The sequence below is a fragment of the Python bivittatus genome, unplaced genomic scaffold (genome assembly GCF_059951505.1).
Source record: "Python bivittatus isolate LINGU-HERP-01145 unplaced genomic scaffold, Pbiv_v1 ctg000480_np1212, whole genome shotgun sequence".
NCBI lineage: Eukaryota > Metazoa > Chordata > Lepidosauria > Squamata > Pythonidae > Python > Python bivittatus.
This window is the reverse complement of record NW_028277075.1, coordinates 69,247,054-69,267,042: the sequence shown is the minus strand read 5'-3', so window position 1 is coordinate 69,267,042 and position 19,989 is coordinate 69,247,054. Positions and strand designations below refer to the sequence as shown.

Genomic DNA, 19,989 nt, shown 5'->3' with positions numbered 1-19,989 from the left:
CATCTCCAGTCACTTGTTTTACAGAGTTTTCCATCTTCTTTCATCTCCTCTTTCATCTTTACAAGTCTTTCGTCCATTCTCTCTGCAAAAGCTGCCAATTTAGTATTTATTTGGAGAACGTTTTGCCTAATTCCTCAAACATTTTCTGAAGCAATTTTGGTTTAATTCCTCTTTCTGCAGATTGCTCTGTCAATCCCCTCCTCCCTTCTCCTGTTTTTGCCACTTTTCTGGTGATTGCCATTCTAATATTGTAATCCAAAAGTGAAAGTGTCTCAATTACATGAGGGAAAGTGAAAGGCAGGCCCCTTTTCTCCCCCATTTTGTCTTTCTTTGTGCTTAATAGTTTCGTCTCAAATGGTAATTACAGTCAGCATCACAATCTGGCTCATATTACCCTTATCTTTATTTTGTAAAATACACCAATTATCTACGCTCCTTAATACCAAACAAATAACATTCCCATGAAGGTCAGGTCCATTTGTCTGTTTAATTCCAATATTTTCAAAAGCACTTTCACCAAAATTTAATCTTTCAAAATTACTGTCCCCTTTATCTGTTTTAAACTTTCTTACATCCAATTCTTGTTAAGCCTTTTGCTGAAAATTTAAATCCTTTAAAGCCTTTTTTCCCCTCCTTCTTTAATCCAGAATGTTGACTCACCAAGTGGATTTCTTTTATCCTGCCACTCAGAAAATCTCTCTTTAACTGTAAATTGATTACATTTGATAGTGGTTAAGAAAGTGAGGTTTTTGTGAACCTTATGTCCACATAGGCTGCATTATGGCTGTGAGCTTGGTTGAAATCCCTCGAACCCCAGTTGCTTGACTCATGAGTTGACCACCAAAACCTCAGTTCCTGCAGTCTCCTCATGAGAAGCAGATGTCTGGAACACAGGTGGGTGATCTCACAATCTCTCATCTGGAAAGACTGTGCTGGCCAGAATTCACCACCTGGCCACTGATCTCTGCTGCAATGCTGATGTAATGGTATGTGGGAAAGACCTTGGGAGACAGAGCGAAGAGATACTGCCTAGGGACCAGTCAGATAAGACACAGCATAGCCTGTAGCTGGATAGTGGATGGGGCAAGAGGCTTAGAAGCGACCCTCCCAGTTTCTCAGGCTGTAAAGAAGACAGCAGGAGAACTGTACTTTCAGACTTGCAAGATTGATGTCAGCTTTACCAGGTAGACCGGACAGGAAACATGACCAGATAAGCGAATTCTATTTTATTGTAAAGCTACATTAACAGAATCTTGCAAGTCTGAAAGTACAATTCCTGTGTAAGCTCAGGGAGACCCATGTCAAATTCCTACCCAGCACTGAAATTCTCTCAGTGACCTTGGGCACTTAATATCTCTCAACCTAATCTACCTCACAGAGATCTTGAAAAAATAACATGGGGTAATCAGGGTGGGGAGCTGCAGTGGGAAGAATTACATACAATGCTTTGAGCTCTCTGGGAAAAGATAGATCTAAAGGTAATTAATATATAAAAAAATAAACTCCTTGTACACCCTGACCAAACTTGTTAGGAAAGCAATGGGAGACAGCAAGAGAAATACTGCTAATCTGCCAATACCAGGAATGAAGTCATGAAAGTCAATTCTGAGGAAGATGGCTACCTCACAGCTTCTCTCCCTGTCATTTTTGTCAGCAAGTGTCTGTTTTTCCTTAGCCTCTCATTGTTATCTACATCAGCTGGTCAAAATAAAGGAGTGAGTTTGTCTTTTCTATCACTGTGAAAGCTTTTTAAACAATTTATTTGGGGTTGGGTGCCTTTTTCATTCACTGGAAAACTGAACTAGATGTGGTTCTCTCCATCTCTCTTTCTGATCTGTGAGACCTTTAATTCATCTTGCTCACTCGCTGGCAGCTGCTTTTATTAATCTGGCTGCCAGGTGAGGGTCTTTACTTATTAATGCTGCAATATCACTGCTTAATGTATGATTGTATTTCATAGACAAGCAAGTTCTCTCTTATCTAAGTCATGGGCCAACCAAGCAGATTGAACCAGGAAGGTGCCCTTGGTTCTCCTTAGGAAGGAATGAGATGATTTCTGGATAGAAGCTAATCACTGTCCTGATACAAGCTGGAGAGTCAGGGAAAATACAACTCACATCTCAATGGGGGAGGGTCCAAACAAGGCAGCTGGGATGCTACTAATATCTGCCCTGGGATAGCAAGTCTGTTTGAAAATAAGTATCTATCAGGTTTATTCTTTCTACTGCATCATATCTTGCTCCCCTGCTGAGGAAGAGAAAACCTGGGAAAAAAATACTTTTATTTTTATCTGTGCAGTTTTGTATTGATAAGAGGAAAGAAATATAGCCACATTTGAAGTAGCTGACCCAGTTCTGAATTCCCAGACAAGCTTTCTGAAGTTTATTTTCCAGGAAAAATGAGCCAGAGTTTGGCTTGGATAGGAAGAACAGGACAGGTGCACGAAGCAGGGGAAACTGGGCCTTTTCATCTTTTCTTAATTTTTTATTTTAAGGGGAATAAAACCTGCAGTCTATTCTTAGCTCTATAGTAGTTCTGCTAGAGGAAGAATCTGGGAATGTACAGTGTCTATGCACAAATTCCTAAGAAGGGAACATGGCTGGTATGAAAGGAAGGCCACAAACATTTTATTCATTCATTTGTTTGGGATACTGCCATGATCAACAACAAACTCCTAATAGTTGCATTAGAAAAATAAATGTGATGAACTTTAAATAAATAAATAAATAAAATTACTAATTTTTTTTAAAAAACATGTAAAAGTAATACTCAATTATAATATTTTATAGTAGAAAGGGGAGAGTGGCAAAATTTATTAACAATAGGAACACAATACTAAATGATTCACCCCAGCCAGGTAGATCTTCACTTGTATGTAGATTAGGTTTAAAACTTCTCACCAGTCCTAACAAACATTTCTATTAAAACATTCAATTAAAATATCTTCTAACAAGCTATATAACAGCTAAACAACCAAGAAAAGAACTCATTCAGCAAGAGCTATTCACTGGTTGTTACATCTTCATTCATTCACAGACCCTGTTCCCCATTAGCAAACTTTCATTCTGCCAGAAACCAAGGATTATATTCTCCATAACAAAGCCTGGATTTTGCAAGCAACTTCTTTATTATGGCTGGTGTGGGTCTTCCAGGCTGTGTGGCTGTGTTCTGGAAGTTTTGTTCCTAGGAAACAAAACTTCCAGAACACGGCCACACAGCCCGGAAGACCCACACCAGCCCTTTACAGAAATAGAGAGAGTAGGATGCAAAATCATGTTCCTAGATCAAATGCATCTCAAGAGAGGAATGCACTTGATATATGCTGCCACTTGTTCAATATTTGAATGACTTATTTTTTATTGTATTTGTTGTCCATTTCATGCTGCTGGCCACTTCCAAAAGGAAAATTCCTAAGAAAGAGGCAATTGTGCAGTTATTATTCCTTTTTCTCTGGAAATAAAAAGGATGGAAGTAGTGGGAAAAGATGGAAAATTAAAAAATGGAGGACCACATTATCTAGATCTCTTATAAAATTGTATGAATACAGCAGGATGATTGCTCAGTAAAAGCCTTGTGTGGAAGTGTTTTCTGAAACATGGTTTGCATGTATCATAAGAGGTCACAAAACTGCTGGTATCTGTATATCTTTCTGTGTGTGTATTTATGCATGTTTGTTTGTTTTTTGTGGTGCCTTCGAGTCAGTGTTGACTCCTGGCAACTGCCTGAACTAGTCCTCACAGTTTTCTTTGGAAGGTTTTTTCAGAAGTGGTTTGCCCTTGCCTGCTTCCCAGGGCTTACAGAGAGGAACTGGCCCAAGGTCACCCAGCTGGCTTCGTGCCTAAGGTGGGACTAGAACTCACAGTCTCCTGGTTTCTAGCCTGATGCCTTAACCACTACACCAAACTGGCTCACACTCTGTGTGTATGTGCATGCATATATATGCTAGAATATATAATTGACATATATGTGCGTCTGTGTGTGCATGCATCTCTTTTTCTCTCTCATACACACACACATTTATGTGATATTAATACTATTTGTCAACTGCTGAGCAAGTAGAAGAATGGATATTAGACATCCCAAACTCAAACCCAGCACTAAAAAATGCCATCTACCTTTTTTGCTTTGCCCACAGCATACAATGTTCAATAAAATAAAATAAGGAAATAAAAACATGAAAATATATATTTAAAATGTAGAATAAAATTTCTCTGAATATGCAAGGTGATTTATGAAAGTTGATGCTTCAGGAATTGTAATGGACACACCAGAGTTCTCAAAATATTTCAGGCTGTTTGGTTGTCTCTTTTGTATTCAGTGCTTTTTTTTCATTTTGTCCTCAGTCTACAATATTTTGTGTTAACTTTTCGGTAGCCTTTGAGCCATTAGGAATGCTCTTCTGGCACCATACCTGATACACGGGAATTACATGAGAAAGCCACTACAGAAATACAGTATAGACATTTCATGGATTTCTTTTTAAGTATAGTTTTGAGAGCCAGTTTGGTTAAGGCATCAGACTAAAAACAAGGAGGCTGGGAGTTCTAGTCCTGCCTTAGGCCTGAAGCCAGCTGGGTGACCTTGGGCCAGTCCCTCTCTCTCAGCCCTAGGAAGCAGCCAAGGGCAAACCACTTCTGAAAAGTCTTGCCAAGAAAACTGCAGGGACTAGTCCAGGCACTCGCCAGGAGTCAACACTGACTCAAAGGCACAAACAACCCAAAACACCTTTCTTTGCTTCTTGCTGTGAAGAATAGAACAGACTAAATATTATTTAGTAACAATCCTAGGTTTGGAATCTAGGCTGCTTCAGCTGAAAATTGGCATACTTTAGAAAAAGAAAATAAAAGGGAGAAGAGTGAAACTTCATGGTTCACCCAGTTCATGGTTTCCAAATGCACACTGACTGCATCTGAGAAAAGAAGCGGGTAAGGGAAATATTATATAACCCCTTTCTGGCTGACATCACTACACTTCATATTTTATTATGCTCCTGATCTTCAGCTCTGAGGCAGCAATCCAGGTCCCCAAATCTGCTGAGTGTTTGGTTTAGTTGGTAAAGGTACATGTCTACAGCATGGGAAAAGGATGGATGTTAGTACTGAAATCTGGGAATTTGCTTCCTAGTTAACAGGTCTCTTTACAAGCAATTCCAAGAAATGGATATGGCTAGAGTGTTATCCTTGAAGACATGAGTTTAAAAAGTCGACATTACCATTAAATGAGATACTGTATGGTGGTTCCTGCCATCCAATCCTGATCATATCTAAACAGAACTAGATCCTTCTGAATGAACTGTGATTTACTTACTAAAAAGGATGCTTCTGGATGAATGATACTTTCCAGGAGACAAAATTTTACAGGAATCTGCTTAAAAATACTGAAACTTGTCTTCATACCATAGAAAATGCTGCATCTGTTGAACTCTTCCCATTTGTACAATTTTTAGGACACAAAAACCCTAGACGAAACTGCATCTGAGATAATTTTAGCCAACGTTATTTCTTTCTCCTTCTCCTCAAGAGAAAATGTAAGACTTCTAAAAATTATGTTGTACTTAGCCCAACTGTTCTCTATCATTTCATATAAATATTAAAATGGCTACGATTAAACATTGAAATTGCCGACTTATCTTCAGAAGTTTTTTTTAACTCAAATTTCACACTGGCCACATTTTGTGGCATTAGATTATATCAATGCACAGTACACTATTATTAGCATGAAATGCATTCTGCAAAGGGAATCAATATTGCTGATAACATCAAACTTGGGACCATACCAACAGGAGAAGTGAATGATGAGTTTTTGATTCCTTATGTCTAACTCCCCCCAACTTCCCGCTTTTTATGGAAACAAGTACTTTTCTGAGTCTTCCGGGGGAGGTATGGTATACTGAAAATGGCTCTGTGAAAACAGTGCTGATGACTGCGGCAAAGGCCAAGGAACCAGTGAGTAGACCAGTTCTCTGGAACATCTCCAGATAAGGAGAGGATGGGAGATCACCCACAAATGCTCCAGATGGCTGCTCCTTGTGAGGAGACTGCAGGGCAGCTGTTTTCCATGGGTTTGAGTGCTGGGAGATGACAGATTAGCCATCTTGCTCACAACCATGGGGGAGACTTTTAAAGGACACTAAGTTTGCAAATCTCACTTTCTTATCACTTTTGGAAATTGCTCGTTAACTAAGCTATTAGAGACCTTCAGAACAACAAGTTTGAAAATGCCGGGTGAATTTGCCTTTCATCCTGAATGAAAGAAGATTTTAATCATAAACTTAAGAATTTAAAGAAACTGAAATAAACAGCAAAAAGCTAAATAAGGTTTTGATCTTAGAAAGTTATAAACAGACTAAGGGTCCATATAAAATTGGAATATTGAAACTTTTACAGTAAGATTTTGGAATTAATTATAAAGTACAAACAGCTTTTCATGGGAAATAGTAAAGATTTTAGGTAGAGGAAAGATATACAGGCCTATAAGATGATGCAAAACATTATGACAATAAAAATACTAAAGGAGACTTTTGAAGAATGGAATCAGAAAATAGTAGCCACAATTTCAACAATGTCGGTAATGATGTCTGCTTCTATAGATAGACTATGTCCAAAAGATGTTATTGAAAAAATGACAGATGTAGAACAAATTTTATCTGACAAGATAGAGATGGTATTAAAAGAGGATTTACAACTGACAGGCCAAGAGAATGATTTGGAAAAGGATGTTTCACTGGATCTACAAAAGAAACTGACTAAAATTTAAAAAAGAAATAGAAATAACAAACAAAGAGAGTGACCTGGATAATTTTTTCCTACAGGATTTACAAAAGAGGCCTGTTAAAGCCTTGAAGAACTCTGTGTGATGGGACAAAGAAGAAATGAAGAAAAATCAAATCCTATGACAATATTTGAACAAACTAAAGATTAAGACTGTTAGAAGTAAAAGGAAAGAATGTAAAGTTGGTTTATTTGATCAAGGTTAAAACAAGATATGTTGTTATTTCTGGCTACCCTTTGGGGACTTTCTGCTGACACCAGGACTGAAAAATGATGTTTTATGGATTTGTTTATAGATAAGAGATGGGATATGGGATGAAGAGATAAATGTTTGTAACTTTAGAGAGGGTGAAGAGTTACTAAATTTGTTTATACTTCTTGTGATGAAGACTGGAAGTTAGTTTTTTATTTATTTCTTTTCTCTTTATTATATTCTTACTTCCCCCCCTCTCTTTTCTTTCTTTTTCCTTGCACTTTTTACTCCTGCTCTCTATTATCTTTTCTTTCTTTAAGTTTAGTTTGTATTAGATTTTAGTATATACATGAAAGTACTTTTCTAACAGCAGGTTTACCCACTCACACACATTTTTTTAGAGTAAAAAAATAATCGCTAAAGGCAAAGGAGGCAAACATTTTTAAAAAAAAAAGAGGTGCAAAGGAGAGGACCATCAAATCTCACCCCCCATGAGTAGCTCCTTACACCATTACCCTATTTTTTTTTTTCTCATCCAGGCTTCTGGTAGAACAGAAGGGGAATGAGATCTGGAGACAGATTCCCTCTCTCTTTTTGTGTGGGTGTAATCTGCAGACTGGAGAAAGATTTACCATTCCTCTCTTATGTGCTGCTTTTGGTCTTCTGTTGGACACCTTCCTATTCAGTTTTCTATGCGACTGCATATATATAGGTTTAAACACATATATTGGTTACTACCTCATCAGATTTAGCCTAGAATCTCCATTTTGTTGAAGTAATTCATTGCATGTAGAGGACATGTATTTGCCCAGAGAAGAAAACTGATAAATGAGGGATAGATTAATATGTTCACCAATTTCAGGATTACATGGTGAACCTACTCATTTATTAAGTGCCACAATTAGGAAGAGAAACATCTCACCAAAAATTAAATGTTCTATTTCTAAGCAATAATTTTTCTGAACATGAAATTAGAGCTAACAATATACATCCATTTAAAGCTATCTATTACAAATGTTGGAAACCAAATACCAGCTGGCTCCTCTACAGAGTTGGAATCTTGGTCGGCTGCCTCGATTCCCTGGAGACTGGAAAAATCTTGTGCATTTTTCAAAGCTTATTCAATTGAATAAAGTATAACTAACTGTTAACTCTGAAAAAGACAAGCAAGGAAACATACTGAAGTGGAACATTCCAGTGAGTAGATGTTGTGGTCAAGGCCTTAGATGATGAACATCCAAGATGCAGTTACCATAACATAACCCAAGTTGCAGAAATATTTCTCTAAAAAGGCTACTATGAGCTACTATACAGGCTTATAAAATGGGGAATCAGTTGGGAGTTGGGTGGTGTCTAAATTGAATTGAATGAATAGGTTGGACAGGACATCAAATAAAAACACCTGGATCTTTTTTATGTCTTTCAAAAACTAGGAATTTTTTTTTGTCATCAACACTGCTTAGAGAGGGAGCTCAGAAATCCTACATATATTTAAGTTTCAACATCTGTACTTCCTGAATTCCATTTCCCATTGCCATGTGTGTGTGTGTGTCTGAACTTGGTATAATACTTCAAAAATCTAATGAAGTGGACAAGTCATAAAGTTTATGCTAAATAATTTTTGTAGCTTTTATTGTGTCATAAGACATAAGATGCTCAGAGGGCACATACCATATTATCTCTCTGCTGCTTTGAGAGGTAGCAAATTGAACAAATCTATGTGCACGTTGGGTCACAATATCTAATCAAAGCTTTACTTAGATTGCAAATATGGGAATAAGGCAAAGATTTTGAAGTTGTGAAAAGATTCAGATCATGACTATGCACCTGCACAGCATCTGAATTGCTATGGTTTTGCTTTTCCAATCTTCATCTGTAACAGTAAATGTGAATCCCAGAAATGTCAGCATCTGCAAAGTTATCTGCAAATACAGACTCCTGAAAAGATATAAATTCTTCACTTTCCTCATTATTTGAGTCTCTTATGCCTTTTCCCTTCACTTCTGCTCAAGAGCATGATGGAAGGAGTTTGTGGGAATCCATTGTTAAATTTGTGGGGGCGTGTGCGTGTTAGAACCACTTAAAAAAAAAACACATTACAGTATAACCATGGAGATGCCGAGACAATGTGAAGAGGAGTGCTGAGGAAGGATCTGCTCATGGCAGCCTGATGAGGTTTGCCAGGATGAAGAATGGAATGCAAGCACCATGAGGGTGGTAGCTCAGTCCCAAGTAAGGGATGCCTGGAAGGGACAGTAGTTCAGAAAGACCTGAGAGAAGGCAGGCTAATGTGTTGTTACCAGGTGGTGTCAATCACTCTTTCTGTCTTGGTTCCAGAAGAATACCAGGAAAGAAAAAGTGAGAGAAACACGGTGTCTTTATTTTTCTGGACTATCAAGTAATGACTTCTGTCTCTCCCCCATCTATGACTGGAGATCCCTTTGTTAGCAAAGTGGCAGCACATCCCTGCTACTGCAGATAGCTTTTATCCTGGAATGTGAAGATTTGTCAGCTTCCAGAAAGCTTTATTTGGAGGACCAGTAAATGTTGCCATAACAGGGAGCTACCAAGATAGTTTAATGAAACTTTCACTAACCTGTGACCCTCCAGGTTATAATTCCCAGCTACCATGAATAGCTTGCTGAATAGAATTATAGGAGTTACAATCTAGCTTGGCTGGAGGACACCCCATAGGGGAAGAGTGATGTAATAAACAGGTGAGAAAAGACTTCACATCCTCATTGGGTGGCCTAGGGTACCCCACATGGATTTTGCGTGCAGCCAGGGGGAACCTTGAGCAGAGGTCAATACAAATGTGAGAAATGTGCCACATTACAGCAATGGTGGATAAGCGCCCATTAAGTAATGCCCCAACAAGCAATTTATTCTAAATTTAATGAAAGAGAGAAATAAAGGAAGCTTTTACAGTCTTCTTATAACGGGATAATGTTGTCCCCTTCCTTCTTTTTAATTAAACATAAATGAGGTTAGACATGCATTCCAGTTTTCCTGACTCTTTCAATAGTGTCTTAGGTCAGTGAAATGGCTATACGTATAAAAAATGAATAAAATTTTAATAAAAATGAACCATAGCAAATAAAATACAAATGAAATGTTGGGGAATTGGTAGATAACTACTCTTTCTTGAAGTAGTACATTGGGACAGTTTCTAAGGCCTTTTTAAAAGGTCACAAAGCTGTAACATGGGGAAATTCTGTAACTATTGACAACTGCAACTTTTAAAGATAGCATTAAACAAATAAAACAAACAAATATGTAATGAACATCAAGGAGAGTGGATGTGTGATATCTGATACTAAATACACCTCCATCAGCATACCACCAGTTCATCATACAACCTATTTAGGGCAAGAGGCAGAGCAAGATCTTGAAAAGCTTGACATTGGCCTTCCTCCAAAAAATAGGTATATCAGAAGAAGTGGTATGCCAGGAAAAAAACCTATACTGTATTTAATTTAAAGGAAATTATATTAATTACTGTTAATATGGTTATCTCTTATGCATTTAATATGTCTCCTATTCTGTTGCACTGAAAATGCCCATCTGCCAGCCATTTCTGGAGGAACGCTGAGAATCTGGGCTTATGAGGATCACATGCAGCCTTGACCCTGCAGTCTGTGTACCTCTGCTGTACTTGTATTGTGACACGTATCTATTTTAAACAGCGTTCACAACAGCAATAACAGGGCTTTCTGCTGCAAAGAAAACGATATGTGTGCAGGTGCAAAAGATTGTGGCTGGTGTGCATGGGAATGAAAGAGTCAACCGATATGCAACTTTGATGAAAGAGACATGGACCGTCTGCAGATTATATACAATATCATTTTAAGGCATTGCCTAGAAAGGACACTTTCAAAGACAGGGCCAGGATGTCCTTCAAGACTACATTAATCGAGTTTCCTCCATGTATGTCCCAAATCTGGATTAAACAAAATGCTAAATACTTATTTATTTACATCTTTTGTCTGCCACAGAATATAAGATGGCATATATAGGAATTCCCAAGTTAATGTCCAGACATGAACCAAACTGAACATGCTTGGGACCATCCCATAGACACAGCTGCAATCATGTGTCAGCCCTTCAAGGTAGGATAGGAAACAGACACTGCAAGGATTACAGAGTATAGCTGTAGGGTGTAACAACAGAAATAAAATAACAGAAAGCCTGTAGTTTCCCCTTTTGTCTCCTCTTACACCAAACAGAATCAAGGCAGGATTCTTTAAGTTTCTTTCTCATGTTTTCCCCTTTCCCAGGGCTAGGTTTTTGCTTCGCCTCCTTTAATGGATCTTGCATTCCTTCAACAAGTTATCTCTGCACTCCTCTATATGATGCTGTTGCAAGCCTCAATGTACTGTAGTCTGTTTTGTTTTCCCATACTGAGCTGTTTAAAGTTCATTTGGCCACTTCGAAGAAATATAATAAACTGATAGCATATCCCTGCCCTGATAAAGTCAGGAATATCTTGCCCCTGGAGGTGAGATTGGCCCCCTCACTCCTGGCCTTTCGGAGGGATTTGAAGACCTGGCTCTACCATCTGGCCTGGGGCGAGGAGGGGGATCATCAAGTGTGGGGTTGGCTAGTCCCTTAGTGGCCTGGCATTGCTGCCTTGAACCATCGGCCTCCTGGATTTTTTCCCTTTTATGTTTGTAAATGTGAATTGCTATAGGTTTTAATTGTATATTTATTTATTGTTTTAATGTGTTGTGAGCCGCTCAGAGTCCCCCATTATTTAAATAAATAAATAAATTCTAAAGGAAGAACTCTTTAGTACCACATGTATGTTTTTATAATGCTAAAAGTGGTTAACTCTAATTCCTGTGTGTGAGATTAGTGTCATTGTTTTGTTTCAGGTTTGACTAATGAGCAATTGAGAACTCTCCTGCTACTTTCCACTACAGGTAGTCCTCACTTACTGACTGCCTTATTTAGCAACCATTTGAAGTTATGATGGTTAAAAAAAAAAACAGCTCAGCAACCAATCCTCGCATTTATGACTGCTGCAGTGTCCTGAGGTCACGTGATCACCATTCAGGCACTTTGCAACCTGCACACATTTATGATTGTTGCAGCATCCTGCAGTCACATGATTGTCATTCACATGCTTCACAACCAGCCTCCAACAAGCAGAAATAATGGAGAACACTGAAGTGAAATCATAAGCTGCAGTCATGTGATGTCTCACTTAATGACCATGGTGATTTGGTTAATGACCAAAGTGGAATTGAGGTTGTAAGTCTGGCATGGTCATGTGATGTTTCACTTAGCAGCCATGGTAGTTGATGAAAACAAGAACTCAAGGTGTCAAGTATGAGGGGATTCATATAAAAGGTCTATCAATGGAAACCATATGCCTCAAAGACCTGCTCATGATGGACAGAAAAGAAATTGGCAATTACTTTTCTGGCATAGGTGGGAGGGGTAATGAAGCAGGGGAATCCACCAATCAAGGGCCATAGAAAACATGTCCAGAAAGGACATCAGCCCATCACTATGGCCAAATCAAAGGATAAATTGATACCTGTAAAGGGATTTATTAAGTCAGCTTTATCCAGCTGACTTATTTACACATGGGAGTTAAGCAGCTTAAGGCTACAGAGCAGAAAATCCCTAATTAGCTAGTTGTTTCTTTTCCCCCTTTCCCTGAACTTCACTTTTACAGTAGAGGAGTTATCCCTCCACCCACCCCCATATAGCTTTGAAAGAGTACCATTTTTCAATGGAAGAGGACTGGAAGGGAAAGAATTAAACAGCTTAAAACTCCATGATGCCCCTTTATATAGCTATGAGCCTTGGATAGGTCACTGCATTTGATAAAAAAGAAGCATTAAGGACAGATGTCTCCATTCATTACTCTTGGCTTAGCACGTGCATCCTCTGTCTTTGTCTTCAGGTATATTTGCATAAGGAAGGAAGCCACCAGATGCCCAGGTCTGATATCTTCCACAACCTCAGTTCATGCTCTTTTTCAGCATCATCCCATTGTGCTGAATAAGATTACTATTTTAAGCAGCAGATGTTAGCGTATCATGAAAAAAGAGAACCCCAACAAATAATTATTTATTATTACTATATTTTTACTGCAACGTATGGGGAGAGGTGCATTTTCTGGTTCATTTGCCCAAATAACATGGTTAGCCTTCATCAATATGCACCTTGATTTGGGTGGTAGGATGAAACAGCATAATGTCTTGGACCAGCTCTGATCTGTTAATCCCATGCTGTTCTATCATTGAAGAACAGATATCCCTTTGATATTCACCTGTTTGTCTCTTTCCACCTCTGCTTCCTTTCCAATCTAGTGCTTGGTTTTGACACTTCCCCTATAATTCTTGATCTTCAGTTAGTGTGATTAAAATAAATATATAGACCCATTTTAATTGGTGGCATTATATCCCATGATCATCAGCTTGCTATTATTTGTAATTAAACTACTACCTGCTCCCCAGAAGGATGTTCTTTCATAGCTTCTACAGCTTATTTCATAATTTCACTGAGATCTCCATGCTTTTAAATAGAAAGTTTGCCAAGGAAAAAACAACCACTTCTTTTCCCACCTCTCTGGTGCTTCCTCTTTTATGTGACTGATCATACATAATTACAACTTACCAGTTTGCGCTGACACCACTGGCAAATTCCACACAGGACAATGGTGACACTAAGGCTGATGGTGATGATGACTGAGACCAGAAGGACATCACGGGAGGGTGTCCCTGAGAAGAGAAAGCCCACAAGTTAGCCATCTTAACCTGAGCAATGATTTCTCATTCCTGTCCTGTCCTTTTAAATTCTCTACCTGTCTTTGCTTCCCACCTCTCAGCAATCTCTATAAAAGGGAAAGGATGCTAGCTAACAGCCTGATGAACAGTTCCTTCTCTATGTATGGATCAGCATGCCTGGGGTTCCTAGTTTTCTTGGTCTTGTTCTATTTTTGCAGGATTTCTACTGGGCTTAGTACTACAGTGGTACCTCGGGATACGAACTTAATCCGTTCCGTGACTCTGGGCGTATCCCGAGTTGGTCGTAACCCGAAGGAAATTTCCCCATAGGGTTCAATGTAAATCCGGTTAATCCGTTCCGCCCTCTGAATTTGGTCGCACCCCGAGGCAAATTTCCCCATAGGGTTCAATGTAAATCCGGTTAATCCGTTCCGCCCTCCGCCCGAATTTGGTCGCAACCCGAGGCAATTTCCCATAAGGTTCAATGTAATTACCGTTAATCCGTTCTGGCGTCCACGGACCACACGGAAAGCGGCGTGGTGCGGCGCGAAAATGGCCGGGTGCAGCGCGGCGCGAAAACGGCCCGGCGCGGCGCGGCACGAAAACAGCCCGGCGCGGCGTGAAAACGGCTGCGGACCACGCGGCAGGGCCGGAAAAACAGCCGCGGACCACGTGGCACGGGCAGAAAATGGCCGCGGACCACGTGGCATGGGCGGAAAATGGCTCGTACCCCGAGGCGGAGTTCGCAAACTGAGGTAAAATTTTGGGGCCGGAGCTGGTCGTAACCCGAAAAATTCGCAAGCAGAGGCGTTCGTATCCCGAGGTATCACTGTATTTCCTCCTAAACTAAAGAAATATCTGGTTCATCCAATAATTTTCTAAAACTTTGCTCTAATTCCACCCTGGTGAAGGAGTGGAAAAGAAGAAAAACAACTATGAAACCTTGGCAGTTCCACTGCCAAGTGAGGTCTCAGACTGGGGAGATGAGACCAGGGACTGAGGCTCTGCTGTTTGGGCTGGTAATGGAGAGATTTAGCACGTGTCCCTAACATGTACAGGGCAAGCCTTATTGCAATGCAGCACCCAGAACCAACCATAGATTATCATTAGTATGCTTTCAGTTTTCATGGCACTCCAGCTGCACGACTCTCCATAGAACAATTATCACAGCAACAGAACACTGCATTAAAAAAAAAAAAGTACAGATCCAGCAACTGTTAAGAACTGCTCCTCTCTCACAAACTAAAAAGAAAAGTAAAGTGGGGGCGGGGGGGAGATGATGTTTGGTTGATGAAATCTGTATTTAACAGTTGTTTGGGTTTGGATTATCCAGAGAAATAATGTGCAAATCTTCCCCCTACTGCAGAAGAGTTACATGCATCATTTTCTCTCTGTTACACCCCTCAAGATAGTTGAGAAGGAGATGGGATTTAACCCCACAATTTCACTCCTTGGATTCATGTTATATTGCTATTTTTATTCCCAATATTTATAGATATTGGAGCAAAGGATCCTGAATAAGGGCTGTTGTTTTTGTAGTAGTGGGGAAATAGATCTGTTCTTCACTGCTGATGAAGTGGGTAGTAGAGAAAAATATTTGAGGTTCTCTCAAACAGCCCAGAGAGAGAGAGCAGGCTGTTAAGCTGTGGGTTGTCCATGTGTGATCTAGAATTTAAATAGCACAGGTTCTAATTAGAGCTCAGGAAAATGAATTCATATTCTAAAATAGTGGCCTCGACCTAGAAAAGTATGACAATGTTGAAACTAGGGAATGCTTTAATTACAATTCACATGGAAGAGTCCCAGTGGTTTAGAGCTAGGTAAGGCAGGCAGATGATTTGGCTACCTTCACAAGATATATATGGCTCAGATGTTTTTGGTAGCTTAGCACAACTTTAATTCCACACACAGGCCTCCACTTAAACGTGCACTCCATCAAATATACAGGTATGCAAGATATCATGATTCAGCCCACATTTAGCAGAGGAAGATAAATGGAAGGCAACAGATGAGAAGCAGGACAAAGCATGTACTGTGTAACATTTTGTTTAACAGGCTATAATTCAACATATTTATTTCATTATTATTTTCCTGGTATAAACAACTAGGGAAAATTTAGAGCAACCAAGCAATAAATCAAGAGAAAAGACAGTGAAATTCAATAAATTCAAGGTAATACTGATTGAGAAGATGTAGCACTGTGTCTTAAATTAACAGTAACCTCTTGTGGAAGAGGGTGAGCATTATCATGAAAAATCCAATGGATTTCTTCACTAAAGCACAGGAGATGGAAGAAAAAGCAGAAGGCTAATCCAAGCATATGTAATAATAAATGTTACAGTGTGACTATATAGACCAGTGTGGCTATATCACCAAGCAAAAATACAAAGTTCAGTCCTTTTATTTGCTCTAGGGATCTTGCACTAATAAACAGAATATCTAATTATCTGGGCTGATGATAGAGGACTGCCCATGAAGATACATCATAGCTGCTGGAGAAAGAAGAGGTGTGACTGTTACAAATGAGCAATGCAAGCTTGTCGGATCCCTTTCTAGGACTGCTGTCCTCCTGCCCCTTTCTCTGGGTTCCTGGTGCCTGCCCTAGGTGAAATGGTTCTACCCAGACAGATAGTGACATGGCCTCCCCTGCTCTTGAAGGAGAAATGCCACTCCCACCCCTGAATTTGGATGGAGCAGAAGATCTTTGCTAGGACCAAACATAAGTAAATGGTTCCTGTTTTCCCTCTTAACCAGAGTTAGCAGGTGTTTTAGTCTGTGGTGCTAGTATGAGCAATAGAACTAGAGGTTATTATTTTGCTTTACTGAAATAACAAAAAAAGGAAAGGATTTTTATTTTAACAAAGGCAACAAAATAAGGAGAAAATAGGTTAACTGCACTAGCTTCCTTGAGGGATATATCTACATTTCAAAGCTAGCATTCAGTGAGCTGCAAACAAACTGAACGAAAAGACAGCGGGACCATGAACGAAAGACTACACAACTGAGCAAAAGTAGCGCCCTAAAGAAGCAGCCGAGACTGACTAGGGACAACAAGTACTAAATCTCCCCCGCCCCCCCACCTCTCATTAGAAAAGCACATGGCTTTTAATATCCAAGTAGTCCCCAGTTTAAGAATGAGTTCCATTCCCAAGGTCTGTCCTTAAGTCCAATTTGTACATAAGCCGGAACAGTATCATTATATAATACTGTATATTATATAATACTGTATAAGTAGTATTGTGCGATTAACTTGAACCATCGTGTATTTACCTTGAATAATGGTTATTTAACTCAAATTTTGCTACAATAAGCTCTGTTCTTAACTATGGGTCATCTATAAACTGGGCATTCTTAACCCGGGGACTACCTGTATTTAGAGTCACCCCCTAGCCTGCAGGCCCCCAGATTGATTATAACCACCATCAAATTGAAAGCACATCCTGATGTAGCAACTTTCCCCAATATAAATAAATTAAATGAAGCCACAGAAAGTTTTGCAATAGCAGCACTTTTTTTAAAAAAAAGCTTTCTTCTGTAAATTGTATTGGTTGTGTTCTAGTAAAGGAAGAGCTCTCCTTACTAATTTTACAGAGACACAGTTAATAGAGACTATATTGATTCATTATCTCCATGTTGTTTTTCTTGTCACCTCTTAACAGTTTCACCTCACCCATTTCTCAGATTTCAGATATATATATATACATACATACATATACATATACATATTGGGGGGGTTGTATCAGTTCATTTTCTACTTCTCTGTCATGACTGTTCTGAAAAACTGTGGATCAGCTCAACCTCTTTTTTTGGATAATCTATGCAAGCTGGGATCACAGTGTGAAGCTATAATCAAATTGTTAAATGCATCTCTAATTGATGCTAATCCTGCTGTGGGAAGTTATCTAATATTTATTACATTTCTGTACCACTTCGAAACGGTGGTCTCTAAGCAGATGATCCCATGGAACTTGTGTCATATTACTAAAGTGACATGGAACAGAAGAATAAGGGAGTCATTGTCTTCAGCAACATCTGTGCCATTGTGATGATAAAGGAACTGGCCCTCTGTAACTGTGGGGCTATGGGTACAGCCCTTGATTCCCATGCGATAATTTAAATGTTAGGAAAACACTGCCAGGAAAGGAAAGAAATGCCTGGAAGGGCATCAGAAACAGCCAGACATTGCAATCACTTTATATGAGCTGGAATGGAAGGATTATGATAGTTAAGGATCTGGATTTTATAAAGAGAGAATAAGAGGGACAAGCAGAGGTCTGAAAAATAATGAATATCATAACCAGAACAAACTGAGTATTCCAACATTTTGCTGATATGAGTATGAGGAGGCCCAATTAACTGCAGTAGAAGCAAATATGTACCGAGTAGCAAAAGGTATCTCCGCACCATGTCATTAACCTGTGGAGGAGACAGGCACTTATTAAAATTCAAGCTGGTTTGCACATATATAAAAACAATACAAGAAAGAAATGCCGAAAGTCCTCTCTCGTTTATCTGACTCCTCTTTTCCTCTGTTCACCTTTTGTTTTACCACTGATTAGAACAATTGCAGTGGGCACACTTCACTGATATAAATGACTGGTATTAGGCTTGGATTTGTCACACTAATTTGATTGCCTGCAAGTAGGACCTGAGGACAACAGCCTTCTCCCCCTGCTATTCCGCGACATGCTACCGCCCCATAGCCACCACGACTAGTAGCCACTGACAGCTGTATCCTCCATAAAGAATTTGTCCATTCTCCCTTAAAGCAATCTAAATTCATGACAACCATGACAAACTTAATTCAATAGTTTAACTCTATGCTGTGTGAAGATGTATCTGTCCTACCAAATCCCGCTTCTTTAGATGATCCCACTTTTAAAACAGTGAGGGAAAGAGATCAGTTTCCTAGTCAGCTTCTGTCAGCTCTTTGAGATAGCCTAGGTCAGGAAACAGACATTGCAAGGATTACAAGAATGCTATTTTATTGTTGTAGGACAGGCCTGCACAACACGCAACCTGCCAAGCAGCCTTGTGCGGCCTGCTGTTTTGTGAAAATTCAGTAAATCTGGATCTGCCATCACTGCCCGGAAGACACGCTTCTGAGAGCCTTCAGTGCCTCTCTGACGCTGCCAGCTCCCTCATTGCCACGATGCTGCTAGTCACCAAGCAGCTCAGTGCAACAACTATTCTTTTATGGCTTGCATTATTTTTAATTTATCAATGTGACTCTTTCCCCCTATGAGTTGTGGAGGTCTGTTGTAGGGTATAATAAAAGAATATTCCGGCTGCCTCCTCTTACACCCAACATAATCAAAGCAGGGTTATTTTAAGTTTCTTTCTCACACCTTCCTGTTTCCCAGGACTGAGTTGTCTTTTATGTCCTTAATGGCTCCTGAGTACCTTTGTCAAGGTTATATCTGCATTTCTCTACAGCTTCTCCCACACCATTCTTTACATTATGTATCTATTTTATGCCCTCTTTTGTTCTTTTTTTTCTTTTCAAGCTAAAATGGCAAAACATTGTAACATTTCCTTGTACATAATTGTTCCAACCTTTCTATCATTTCAGTTGGCCATTTCTGGACCATTGCCAGGTCCATAATATAAATTTCAAGGATCTCAGAAATAAAATAGTGCAATGCTAATTCAGTAACAAGATAATTTTTCCACATATGTAGCAGCTGTGCTACATTTGGAAAGAACATCTGGATCTCCCAAACAATTGAACATTTATTGCACAATAAACAATACTTTGGAATGGCCTTTAGATACTCCTCTTTGAAATCTTTGGGGAACGAATCCTCTTTGTTTACTAAAGAGCCTGGGTTTCTAAAAGCTTTCTATTATCTATCAGTCTAAAAACATCTGACACACAGCAAATGAAAGAAATGCAAAACAAAGCGAGGTACTGCATACATGCAACTGTTCACTAGATTAAAACTATCACAATATTAACATGAAGCTTTTGGGGTTTTTTGCAGATTGTTAAATTACTAGGGTTGATAGGTTAGCCAGCACAAAAGATATTGTACAACAGCAGAAATATGATTGAAATTAAAAGTAAAGGATAATGAAATACAGTGCATTAGTATGTGGTTTGCCTCATAAGTCATATTTTCCTTTTATAGTACAGGAAAAAGGTATCTGTATTACTTATGAAAGGCAGTGTTAGGTTCATATTGCTGCCAACCACACAGCTTAAGATGCCCACCCAATTTAGGAGACAAGGCAAAAGCTTCCATTTCTGCTCCATCTAGAAATGTCAGTTGAATATGGACCCCTC

The 19,989-nt window shown here is 39.2% G+C and overlaps 1 protein-coding gene across 2 annotated transcripts in view; it reads right to left on the bottom strand.

Annotated features, from left to right (window-relative positions):
• SYT7 (synaptotagmin 7) overlaps positions 1–19,989 on the bottom strand; it is a 236,344-nt gene that overhangs the window by 92,473 nt on the left and 123,882 nt on the right. For both annotated transcript variants that reach the window (XM_088146197.1, XM_025165022.2), the window contains exon 2: positions 13,594–13,697. In XM_088146197.1, coding sequence (XP_088002323.1) covers positions 13,594–13,697 — 104 coding nt within the window. The remainder of the gene's footprint in view (positions 1–13,593; positions 13,698–19,989) is intronic.